Source organism: Crassostrea angulata, chromosome 3 (genome assembly GCF_025612915.1).
Source record: "Crassostrea angulata isolate pt1a10 chromosome 3, ASM2561291v2, whole genome shotgun sequence".
NCBI lineage: Eukaryota > Metazoa > Mollusca > Bivalvia > Ostreida > Ostreidae > Magallana > Magallana angulata.
Window position 1 is genome coordinate 56916597 of NC_069113.1, and position 12743 is coordinate 56929339.

The following is a 12743-nucleotide window of genomic DNA, read 5'->3' on the forward strand; positions in this document are numbered from 1 at the left end:
TAGTCAAACCTGCCCTAACAATACAATGAACTCTTTTAAAGGACTCTCTAACATTGTTAAGATTGTTTGTTATGATCAGTGAATCTCATCAAAGTCTGATATATCCGTGCCATCTTCAATAGGTACAGTCTGTGGCTTCCTCAGTGTTCAATGGTTCCCTCGGATCGTACAGCGACGGGGCGTATAGAAAAATACTGAGAGTTCCGCATACACAAGCCGTTGTAAAAATATATAAAAACAGACGGTCCATTACCATTGCCACATACTTCCAGTCCCTTTCTTCCTGTTATTTATGGATAAAAAGGGGTATACCATTTGATAATGTTAAAAATAAATATGTTTGTTACGTTAACATGTTGTATTGTTTAAGTATATTTTAAAATCGCCCATCATAGGCATGTTTGTGAGAATGAGTAAATATTGAATACTTATAAAATAATGTGTTTTCTTCGTCATTATGTTAGTGTTCTCTGAATGAACTCACCAAGTTGTCTTTATCTGCACTCCTGAGGTGGTCGGCTACAAACTTCACTCCGGACAGCGCCTCCTTGACTTCTGGCGGATATCTCTTCATTTCGTCGGATTCGTGGGAGTCTGAACACATCAAACAGCTTTCCCTGGACTCGCAGATCTCTCCAAAGCCCCGACGATCCAGTCCCTTGGATTCCCAGATTTCCCGGCGCTCCAGTCCGTTGGGAGTTCGCACATTAACTGTAGGGTTCCTGTCAACGTCGGGGCGTTTCATCAACAAAATCTTTGGAAGAATTTCTGTAAAAACTCTTTTGATCCATGGACTCATTCGATGTGTGGAAGGTTTCCTGAAGTGTATGCCCAACGTGTAGACCGCCAGGAATATTGACAATGTCACAACTATCATGGTAAAGAGGAGGTATTTCCCGATGAGTGGGATGACAAACGATGTTGGAGGGTTGATGTCTGAGAGGAGAAGGAAGAACACAGTGAGGGCCAGGAGGATAGAGATGGACAGGGTGATCTTCTCCCCGCTGTCTGAGGGCAGGTAGAACACCAGCACCGTCAGACACGAGATGGATAAACATGGCATAATCAAATTCAGGGAGTAGAACAACGTCCGGCGACGGAGCGTGATGTTAAAGGTAATATCTGGATACGGTTCCGGACAGCACGGATAGAACTTTTCTTTCCGGCGGGCCGTGACGTTGATGATGTCCCACTCCACGTTCTGATAGAAGTCCTTGAGATCCACCCCTCGGTCGATCACCTTCTCTTTGGTATCCTCGTAGAACACGGCTTGTGAGTCGCACAGGTGCTGCAGGTCCACCTCGTGACCGTCATAGGTCCATGAACCGAACTTCATGAAGCACTCCTGCATGTCGAACGGGAAGTACTCCACGTCGATAGGACAGTAGGTCTTGTAGATGACTGGCGGCTCCCACACGATCTTCCCTGTGTGGTATACGGTGGCTTTTGTTTGCAGTGTCACCACAAAGTCGCCGTCAGCACTGAAACATATCAAACAACAATTAAAAGGTTTCTTTTCATTAGTAGTTTACTTTTTCGTTCTATATTATGGTTTGTCAAGGACGCAATCGTCAATTCAAATGGAAGATGCACAGGTAGTTAGAGGCGGAAGGAGATATTTGTAAATTTTGCAAGAATTAACATAAGCTCGTTATATCTATATGTCTTATTATTGACATTTTAGCGTTGTGGTGGGTGCATCTGACAACCAACTTGAAACATGGTACTAGTAGTTGCATTTAACAAACTAGTATATTTTGTAAATAGACAATGCCCTACTTGTTGTAGATAACTATGTCAGGCCGCCAGAGGGATTCGGACGGGATGTGGGTCATGGAGATTCCACCATACAACCGGGGGTCCCATCTCAACCGGGGGTCCACCCACTCCTGTAAAATATAGAGTTTCACCGTTAGCTTCCTGTAACATATTAAGCAAGTGTCTATATTCGATTCCATGATATGTGGTGTCCATGACAACACGAAAGCAGGTATATCTATGCTAGTTTTCCAGATGCATGGGAGAATTTACACAAAAGAAGATGGGGGAATAAGATGGCGCAAATGCCCATTAGGTTTAGTAGTGAAATACAATTTTGAATTTATTTTTCCCTAATTAAATCTATTCAAATATATTATAATAAAACTTTGCAAAAGCAAAATTTCTAACTATAGTCAGTTTTTAATATATTTAACAAAAAATAAGAAAAAAAAATATTGTCGGAAATTATTGTGGTATCGAACCCGTAACATAAAAACCCTATATATAAGGTTAGCTTATGCCAGGTGCTCTAACCACTGAGCCATTTCAGTCACAACAAAGTGGGCTTTTTAAATAATATGTGTGACTAAGGCCACGAAATACCGGACTTGTATTATTTTTTCAAAACGTTCAGTTGTTGGGATACAAAATGATAATTTTAATGTATGGTGGGCCATCTCTCCACGTTTTTGTTGACTGAAATCGGTTTGTTTTCCAATAGAGTTTAATTAGACTATGAGAAAAATATGGAGCACAGACCAACTCTTTAAAAGAAAATGCCCTAAGTTCTAAAAAATGACAGTATTTGCAGGTTTTGATAAGTACACGCCTGTTTGAGTCAACATATTCCAAGTATTGAACATACCTATAGGTTAAAAATCAATAATTCGTTGAATATATATTGTTTTCAATGATTTGAAAAAAAACCCATCAGATTTATTGATACTTTAATTTTTCAGTAGCCTGTCCGACCGCGTGTGGGCATTTTACACGCCTTATCTACCCATCTTCTTTATGTTTACCTGTCTCATGCCCGCACACCTATTAATTAATTTTAAGTGTAAGTGTTAACCTGCCCTTGCCAAAACACGTAGAATTTGTCTCATGCCCATACACCAACTTAGTGTGTGTTTACCTTTCTCATACCCACACACATTTTAATTTTAGCGTAACCTGTCACTTGCCTACACACCTATTCATTATAATTGTCTACCTGTCTCATGCCCACACACCTATCAATTGTACGTGTTTACCTGCCTCATGCCCACACACCTAGTATTTGTTTTTACCTGTCTCATGTCCACATACCTTTGTCAGTGTAAGTGTTTACCTGTCTCATGCCCACATGCCTGTTAATTGTAAGTGTGTTCCTGTCTTATGCCCATATACCTATAAATTGTAAGTGTTTACCCGTCTCATGCCCAAATACCTATTACTCAGTAAGTGTAAATGTTAACCTGCCTCATGCCCACACATCTATTAATTGTAAGTGTTTACCTGTCTCATGCCCACACACCTAGTAATTGTTTTTACCTGTCTCATGTCCACGCACCTATTAATTGTAAGTGTTAACCTGCCTCATGCCCACACACCTAGTAATTGTTTTTACCTGTCTCATGTCCACGCACCTATTAATTGTAAGTGTTAACCTGTCTCATGCCCACACACCTAGTAATTGTTTTTTACCTGTTTCATGCCCACACACCTATTAGAACCATTTTCACAAGACCTTGGACTTTCGGTTGGACATAGCTATTTATTCATTGCCTCAAAACAAGTTAAAAATGACGCGGTTTCAAGCGAAATATACACAAATTGCGTAGTCTTAGCTCAAAAGCCAGACAAATCTTGTTGATTTCAAAGAGCGATGGCTGAGTGGCCAGCAATGAAAAAGACAGGCCTACGTCACATTGTTGTTTGACACAACTACCCAAAGTTCAAGCTCTTGTAAAAATGGTTCTAATTAAGTGTAAGAGTTTACCTGTCTCAGCCATACACTGGAGGTCATGATCTGGTTTTTCTCGTCCTGAAAAACAAACAAACATAAGAGAAATCTGTGGAATTGACAATCTTATGTACCAAGGCGGGATTTTACGAAGTGGTTCGTCTTGGTCGGAAATTATCACGGAATCGTCATATTTTTTGGACTTATTTGGGACACGGAAAACTAGGACTCCTGCTAAGGGATCGCATTAGATTATTAAGCCATTAAATCATTACCACGATCTTCCAATGAACATGCATGCACAGTAAGAATATGAATTGAATTGAACTTTATTTATTTTACAACGATTGATAAGCAATTTCTACAACTTATATAAATATCTCTCGTTGGCACGGATGTTGGCGCGAGGGGGCCATTGGTGTTGGAAGAAGCCGGAGTACCCGGAGAGAACCCACGTGTCCAAGCGGGCGACCGCCATCATACAACCACTGTCGATCACGGGGATCGAACTCGGGTCGCAGCGGTGAAAAGGGAGTGCATTGTCAACTACGCTATTTGGAACATGAATAGAATTGATGCTTCTTTCGGGCGAATTTCCACCACATATGTATTATCAATAATTCCATTTTTATATGCCAAGATAAGAGAATGTTTGCTGCGAGAAAAAGGCACGTAGTATCTTTTCTTTTTAATTGTGTGTGTGTGTGTTTAAAGGTTCAGGCTCATCCAAAAACTCTTGACAAGCAAAAATAAAAGTTATGAATTTAAAACTTTAGAACTTATATTTAACCTATATGTTCGACACAATTTTTGACCTTTTCTTTACTGTCGATAAAAAATCATTCTTTATTACAGTAAAACTCGGTTATAGCGAAGTCCTAGGGACCAATCGTATTGCTTCGTTATATCCTTAATTCGTTATATCCGTATAACGAATTCGTAAAAATATTTAAAGCGAATTCACTATATACATGTTTTTTTCACCAGAATATAATATTTGCTAATTGAGGGTTCAATTAAAAATTCATTACTTTGATACCTGTAATGATCGGATTGTGAATTGAAAATAATATGAAAATTTATTCAAGTTATTTTATTAAATGGTAGTAGAAATTTTTCTAAGCTGTAATTGAATTCGTTATAAAGGTGTTAAATTTCTTTATTATTCACCTCTATGGGACTCAAAATCAGTTCGCTATATCTCTAAATTCGTTATATCCGAATTCGTTATAACCATAAAATTTTGCAAAAATTTGTTAAGAATTTTACCAGGGATTCCAAAAAAAATTTCGCTATATTCAAAAATTAGCTATATTCGTGTTTGTACTAAACGAGTTTTACTGTATGCATAAATGATTACGTACAGAATATCTTCATTAAAATGTATATATACATCTACAACCCGGTACATTCAAAATTTACAGGGCATCAAGAAGTTGGAGTACTATTCGCTGTTTACTTTTTATTATTCGAATACCGAAAAAGTATAATTCTGTGGTCGGTTCACTATTCAAATTGTCATAAAGCATTCTAATAAACGTAAAGTCAAAATCCCATAAACTTCTTAATATTATAAAAAAAACAGTGATAAAGTGATATTTACATTTCCAACTGTCTTTCTCTGTGATAACATTACGAATCAATTTTGAACCCTAAAACCCAAAAACTTCATAAAAGATGAGTGACATATAATGGGCGGTCTAATAGCATTACGGTAAAACAGTATTGGTTGTGCCGCGTAGTAATACATAGCATGTGTTAAATGAAAAAATATTGGTTTTGAAAAGTTGCTTTAAAGTGTACAAATTGGAAATAATATATATATATAAGTAATAAGGAATCATTCTTTGAATATAATGAGGTGATAATTTCGGTCGGAGCGTGGTCAAATCTATCATAAAGCCCAAAGCTGAAATGACCCGACTATAAGAAATGCATTATTTAGTATTGCAATGGGAATACTATTGAAGGAACTAGCTAACACCCTTGCCTCCATATTCAAGCCTTTATATTTGGTCAGGATGGGGCCACGGGAAGGACCAGCTGATCCTCAAAAGGAATAGGGTTTAAACAACCATTAACAGGCATAGGTAGCCTGAATGCCAATTTACCACATGGTCCACCTTTACAAGGCACATAACAGGCCAGCTGGATATATCGGGTCAGATTTGAAATTGCAGCGTTCTCACACAAAAAATACGAAAGGGTTTACCAATGATGACAATTGTCTTTTACAGTAGTTGTCGTCAAATCTTAGCTACTTGTTAGTATCTAAAACATATGTACTAAATATATTTTATCAGAATCGGCTATCCCTTGTGTTAAGCAGTTTGAACTTTGCAGTTACATTCCCCTGTCGGTGTGGTATGTCCTTAAAGCATTCCCACGTGTTCACTGACCTCTACAGAGTAATATCAATCAATGTTTCTTTAAATATACTCTTTAGATACTGATGGTGATGATGCGCAATGTCATTGAAACATTTACACAGGTTAAAGGTCAAGAATCGACTGCTGGTCGCTACTACTCGGACATTCTCCCCGCGCTGTGACACGTTTATCCACAATTTACAATTTAGAAAAGATAAAAGGAAAGTCTCTGATTAGCTTCCTCAGACCAGACCCCGATTGTTTTGTAGCTTGTGGGGGTTCTCATTACGGTGGGCTTTTTGTGTGTGTGGTCTCCTAATTTGAAGATGATTAAAGTAGATGTACAAATTAATATTTCTCTGAAGTCCGACGTTTAAATACCTTTCAGCCTCGACCATAAGCCCCCAGTGGGGAGGTCACTCACTTGTTCATAGAAATCACTAAGTGAACTGTTATTATTAATAAATTATTATTATTCGGAAATAAGCATCTAATTTGTGTTTTCTTTGACATAAACAATGACTGACGTTCTCTTTATGAAATTAACCGCATTCAATTTAGAAAGAACCACGCACGCTTGCTTAGGTATGCATATACAGTAAAAATCAGATATAACAAAAAGTAAAAACGGATATAGCAAAATCTCGGATATTGCAAATATTTTTGAATCCCCGATAAAATTCTAAACACATTTTTTGTTAATTTTACGGTTTGAACAAATGCTGAAATAACGAATCCACGGATATATAGCGAACTGATTTTGAGTCCAATGGAGGTGAATACTGACAAAATTAACACTATTATAACGAAATTCTTTATATTTTAAAAAGATTGCATTACCATTACGATTTCACCAGGTTACGATTTCTCCTGACAACTCTTTGCACGCCATCTAGCGTTTATTCAGTGCATGACTGTTGGTTTTGCATCGATGATCGTTGGCTTTGCATTGGTGTCCGTTGATTTTTCAAATGAGACTGTTGGTTTTGTTTTAAGCTGGTCTGTTTTGTATTTTAGCATGTTTATGAAAATAAGTTGCTCGTTTTGCATTAACGTCTTTTTTACCCTTTCCGCCGCCCATAGATGTGTATGTAGTAAATCAAAGTACTGAAGTACTGACGGGAGTTGATTTTATCGATTATCATTTATTCAAAATCAACGATAGTGATTTTGCATGGCAGGTAGTATCAGTAATCGAAATATTTCTGAGAAATTGTATGGATCCAGGCAAGATTGAACTCTTGTCTTGTTCAACCAAACGCTCGACTGTCTCCGTTTATCTCCGACAAGCAAGAAAGACTCTGTTTTGTCGGATATCAACGGAAACAGCCAAGCGTCTGGTTGAACGAGACTACATTGAACTCTAGAGTAGGAATACATACGACTTTAAAAAATATCTAAACTGTTTGTACAATTTAAAATCTTATTATTTTCATGGTATAAATCAATAAATTTTCCTGAAAAACAATGCTTCAGAATACATAGCATCGAATTTATCGATTATTTTCAAGAACTAAGTGTTGTCAGCGGTATTGATTTGTGCTTAGGTCCAAACACTGTTTCACTTTCGTTTTGCCCGAGTAAGTGCATAGGAGAGTTGATTAAAATCAACTCCCAAAAATTATGAAATCAGCAAACTTAGTAAGAGTTCAAATCTCATTGTACATCTATAAGAACTCCAACATGATCTCAGCATAGGCAATGAAAGGCATTTTGTCTTGGCAATTTGCATTTTAAATGAAAATTATGCATTTGGTGCTGAATGAAAGGAAAGCCAGTTCTATCGACCGAATTTAATAGACATTCACCCGTTGTACAGTTACCTGCATAGTACAGTAACTGTATTTTTTATGCAATAATCAAACTGACGATTGGTCAGTATGAATAACACCCATTCATCCGCCCAATGGATTGTGTTCTGTGACAAACTGCATGCGAAAAAAAATTCCTGGAGCTCATCAACGGTTTTAGATGGAAACAATTTGATTGGAATGGTTCACTGATGTTTGCTCAGACACAAACTGCTGAATAAAGAACCCGGAGATGAAGAGGATGGAGAGAAATCGTTGAGACGTGAGTGACAGAAGGCGACACCAGCATAACTAGACCTTTGATTTGAACAGGCGGAAGTCTTAAACCAAATAAAACGAGGAGGGGGGGGGGGGGGGGGCTAGTTGATCTAGCGCATTGAACAAGTGTCATCGCTTAAAACATGGGATGTGTGCATATACTTTTTTTATTTTACTAAAAAGTCGTCATAGTATTAGACGCAGTATAAATACATTATACAGATTTCTTTTTTAAAAAACCATGTGACTAACGTCACCCACTCCAACTACTGGTCCGAATATCAATCCGGAAATACGTTCTAAAGAGCTTTAAACATATATAATAACTTGATTTTCTTTAAGTGTGTGTGAAATGGCTGTCGATTTTAATTTTGATTTAGATTAAAATAAACTGGAGTCGACTTAGTTCAAATACGAAATAAAAACAAAGTCTTATTCTTCAAAGTTTTGCAAGTGCTCCGATTCGATAGAACAGTCTTACCAGAGGAACAATTTGTCGTTTTGTTTTGAGTTTCAAGATCAACCACAGGATTCTGTCGATATAATACCTATAATTTACATGTTCAAATCAAATAGCCTCCAGACTCTGCTATTTGCTTTATAATTCATTAGTTACTACCCCTATAATTAAATATATCGATAAATTCTTAGAAATGTTGATAATTATATGTGCATGCAAAAGTAAATATGAACTAAAAATTAGAACGCATGAAATATTGATGAGTCATTTTTCTATAACAATAATCGGTACTTATTACCTTAAAAAACGAAAAGTTTAGTCTTTTGCGTTTCGATTTTGTGATAAATTTTGGGGACCCTATGCTATGCATAAAGATTCTCTTCTTTGTGTAGAGAGGCGAATGAACGGGTGGTTCGTTCGGAGCGGTTCCAAATATCGTGGTCCCGCAATGCAGTTATCGTGACAGACACGAGAAAGAACACTCACCTGTCCACCGAAATGAGTACCATACAAATATCCGTAAACGGTGATACAGAGATTCGTGATCAGATTAATACAGTAAATAATTAAAATGCATATTTTTATTCATAAAGATCAAGGGACATTATAAGTCGTAATTAGCCGCAAAATTTCCGACATTCCCAAAGGCTAAGTGTTGTTTATTGACGTGGTGCATTGTACTAAGTTTGAGAGTTGCTAAATTCTACAGGCACTAACATGACGTTGTTTTTCGTTTTGTCAGAAATACTGTTGCATTTACTATAGATAATTCGTGGTAATGTGCAAAGAATATATGATACGCTTATTTACTTTTCTAAATGAACGTATAGGTTATTTTCACTGTTAAATATGAATAACATTTCAATGTTAATGACTACTAACCTGTAACATGTAGTCAGTGTAAGAACATGCCTAAACAGTTCTGAATATAATTTTATAAAAATAATGTTATTTTTTCTATGCTCGCAACAACCTTTTTCGTTTACTAGTATGCTGAAACATTTCCTTTCCCATACCCCCTGCTTACGCACATAATGCGCGGATCTAGAGGGGTTCAGACCCCCCCCCCCCCCTTGCAAAATTCAAATCTCTTAAAATTAATTATAAAAATTACCAAAAATATTGCTCGGAACATCCCCCGGGCAAAATCAAATAACAACCCCCATTGGAATTTTTTTCTGAATCCGTGCATCCATACAATGTATATAAACTTCATACTTAACAAATTGACTAGAACACAATCTTATTTTATGAGATTATACCTACTACGGTGGGAGTCTTTCTGAGTTTATCATTCCTTGTGGCCACCCGACCCTCGCCTTTGTACATGTACAGGAGTCAAATTCTCAAATTGACTACTTTTAGTACAGTGCAACCATAAACATACATATAAGAAGTCAAGTCCCACTACTCGTGATGCACTAGACAGCGTCAGATACCTGCCCCTGGGCAAGTGTAGCTAGCTGTATAGTGATACTATCGATGTGTGTGATGATGTTTATCTTTGTTAAGTGATAAACAGATGTGACAGATAACAGTAAGAGATGGATTCTTACAAGCGGCTTCTATCGGAGCAATCACGGTAGATTTAGTGTACTTTACCTCTTGGAAGGATGACAAACACTCACCAAAAACCTTGGAAACTAATTATTTAGATAGATTTATTCATTTTAAAAACATTGGTTTTTTTTAAAGGCTTTGATACGAATATTTGAAATTGTTTCATGGTTAAAAATTATGAAAATAGATTCTCATTTGTTTTCCGCAACGTGAATAATTTGAAAAAATCTACATGCATTTCTTTTTTAAAATATATTTTTGCATACTTTTAATTTATCTTTCATTCGTTTAAGTCTTGTTTTCCAAATAAAAAAGCACTATTTAAAACATTCGCTTTGAGAGACAATCACAACGTCTTACAATTATGAGCATCAATTGCCTCATACTTACCACATCCAGGAGCTGAGACAGGCGCATGCCCAGTTTGACTGTTAGCTGGACCGTGTTGTTTCCGGTAGGTCTAATTAGCTTGCTGTACTTTTCGCTGAGTAAGAATTCGTGGAGTTTCTTTTCCGCGGGTTCATGGCCGCGAGTCCCCAATCCCAGAACAATCACCAAAGCACTTGCGACTAAGAACCACTTCGAATCCATTCTCAAATCCATCCTCCTTCAAGCGTTTTTAGAACGACACAGCCTCGCATGCTTGACACTAGCCTATATCCCTGTACGACTTATCCGACTCCCGGGAGAGTCCATTTGTACAGCGACAGTGTATTCATTTCAACAGTAATCCTGAAGGTGTTAAATGAAGCAACCGATAAATTATTTATTTGTTTTGAATAGTTAAGCCCAATCCCGATTTGTTGGGGTTAGCAGCGATACACCGCCATAGCGAAACACGTGGATAAATAGTATTAGAGGTTTTTACTGACAGGCCAGAAGGTTGGGATATCTATCAAATATTGCATGGTCAGTGCGGTCGGGAGAGGTTATTATCCGATAAGTCCCCGATATGTTGCTGCATAAGGCGGAGCGATCTGTATCAGGCCCTGACTGACACCTCCCTTGTTGCTTTATGTCAGAGGTATGAAGCTTGTGGGAGTAGGTATCGCTAATTACCCAACAAAGCGTCTTGGTATCTGATACCTTTCATCCCTGTCTAAACCTTGGCCTCCGATTCTTTTTTACTCATGTAAAAAAAAAAATAACATCAGCCTCAAGTATGGCAGAGGAAAGCCAGCTGTTGGGGGCCTTTGATAAAATGTCTTACATATATTGTTTGAACAATAGAGAAAGTTGTGTTTCTTGTTTTTGTTGTAAGTAACAGCCGGCGACCGATATATTGATCCCTGTATTTAGAGTGAACTATGACGCCGGAAACCTCTGACGGATTTGACTGAAGTTTCATATTCAATTGTTCCGCTAAGCTCCAGTATCTCAGTGCTGTTGGGTTGGTCTCTGTTTCTGAAATTAAATGCCTGGGTGCACGTGAGGAACGCGGGAAGTGAAGAACAGGGAGATGTAACAAACAAAAAAAAAAACCTTCGCCAAAAGTATCCATTATGTTTTGGTTAGCACTGTTAATTTTTGCAACATTGAGCTCATTTACTGGTTACACAAATAATATGTACACAACTTTTGAACGGTGCCTGGGCGCACATGGAACACAAATTTTTATCAAGTTTCATTAAGATAATTTTTGTGCGTGTTAGTTCTCGATGTATAACTTGTATGTAAGTGCGCAATATTATGACTAACAATGATCATTAGATGTTATCCTTCATTGCGACCTCGGCAAAATGGTCTCTACATCATCCAGAATAGACCTATTACGTCCTGTAAATCAGAAACCCCATACAGACGTTTTATAGCGTTCGTGAGTTCGGACATTGAGACTTTAGATCTCCACTGTAAATCAAATCCAGCTAGATGCTTTAAATTACTAAATATCATTTTTGAATAGTTCTGTGATTTTGTGCCTTATTGATGGCGACGTAATGATATTTACATTCTACTGAGTGTTTCTATTTTTTTATGAAAACAGATAAGCCGTGTCTAGTCTACAAATAAAAAGCGGATCTATAACTAGTTTGATCAAGGACAATTTTAAGGACAATTTGACAGCATATTTAAACAGCAGACACAATCAACAAAGTTCAAAATAAACCTTTGCAAATAATTTAAGGCTTTGTGCTAAAACTGATTATAATGACATATTTTCCATTTATTTTGTTTATCAATTATCAACATAGCTATCGGTATTATGTGTGAAGTTAGATGAATGATTTCATTAACGTTTACTCTGCGTAATTATTGAAGGTCGTTCAACATGTAGATCTATATATAGCTTGAGCAAAGGAAGCGGCGAGGTCCCCTGACTAGGACGGACATTTTGTCCTTTCTGAGCATGGAATTTTCGAATAGTTGATATTACTGTTTCCTGTTACTATTTGTTTATTATCTGATACCATGTTTCCAAAGATACTAAGTTTCATGCAATTAAATTTAACCTTTGAACTCTCTAAAATCTAAAGTGTTGTCCCTTTACCAACTTTGACCTCTTGCCATTATTATATTCCACCACGTACCAATGGCCTTTTCTACAAGTTGTTTGTTTTGCTTATGTTATCATCGCCAAC

At 37.2% G+C, this 12743-nt stretch overlaps 1 protein-coding gene across 1 annotated transcript; it reads right to left on the reverse strand.

Moving 5' to 3' along the window:
• Positions 1–92: 92 nt before the first annotated feature.
• On the reverse strand, positions 93–11199 carry LOC128178225 (acetylcholine receptor subunit alpha-L1-like). The gene is made up of 5 exons (XM_052845285.1): positions 10555–11199; positions 3743–3787; positions 1780–1889; positions 485–1481; positions 93–283 (listed from the first exon to the last, which is right to left on the reverse strand). The coding sequence occupies exons 1-5, from the start codon at positions 10765–10767 to the stop codon at positions 116–118; spliced, it is 1533 nt and encodes a 510-aa protein (XP_052701245.1). The 5' UTR covers positions 10768–11199; the 3' UTR covers positions 93–115.
• Positions 11200–12743: the final 1544 nt, after the last annotated feature.

What these genes read in the sequence shown, in the direction of transcription:
- LOC128178225 (XM_052845285.1), bottom strand. Translation starts at nt 10,767, where the DNA reads ATGGATTTGAGAATGGATTCGAAGTGGTTCTTAGTCGCAAGTGCTTTG. An exon ending in GACATAGTTATCTACAACAA is followed by an intron (nt 1,482 to 1,779) that starts GTAGGGCATTGT and finishes GATATGTTTCAG; the next exon opens with TGCTGACGGCGACTTTGTGG. An exon ending in GTGCAGATAAAGACAACTTG is followed by an intron (nt 284 to 484) that starts GTGAGTTCATTC and finishes CATAAATAACAG; the next exon opens with GAAGAAAGGGACTGGAAGTA.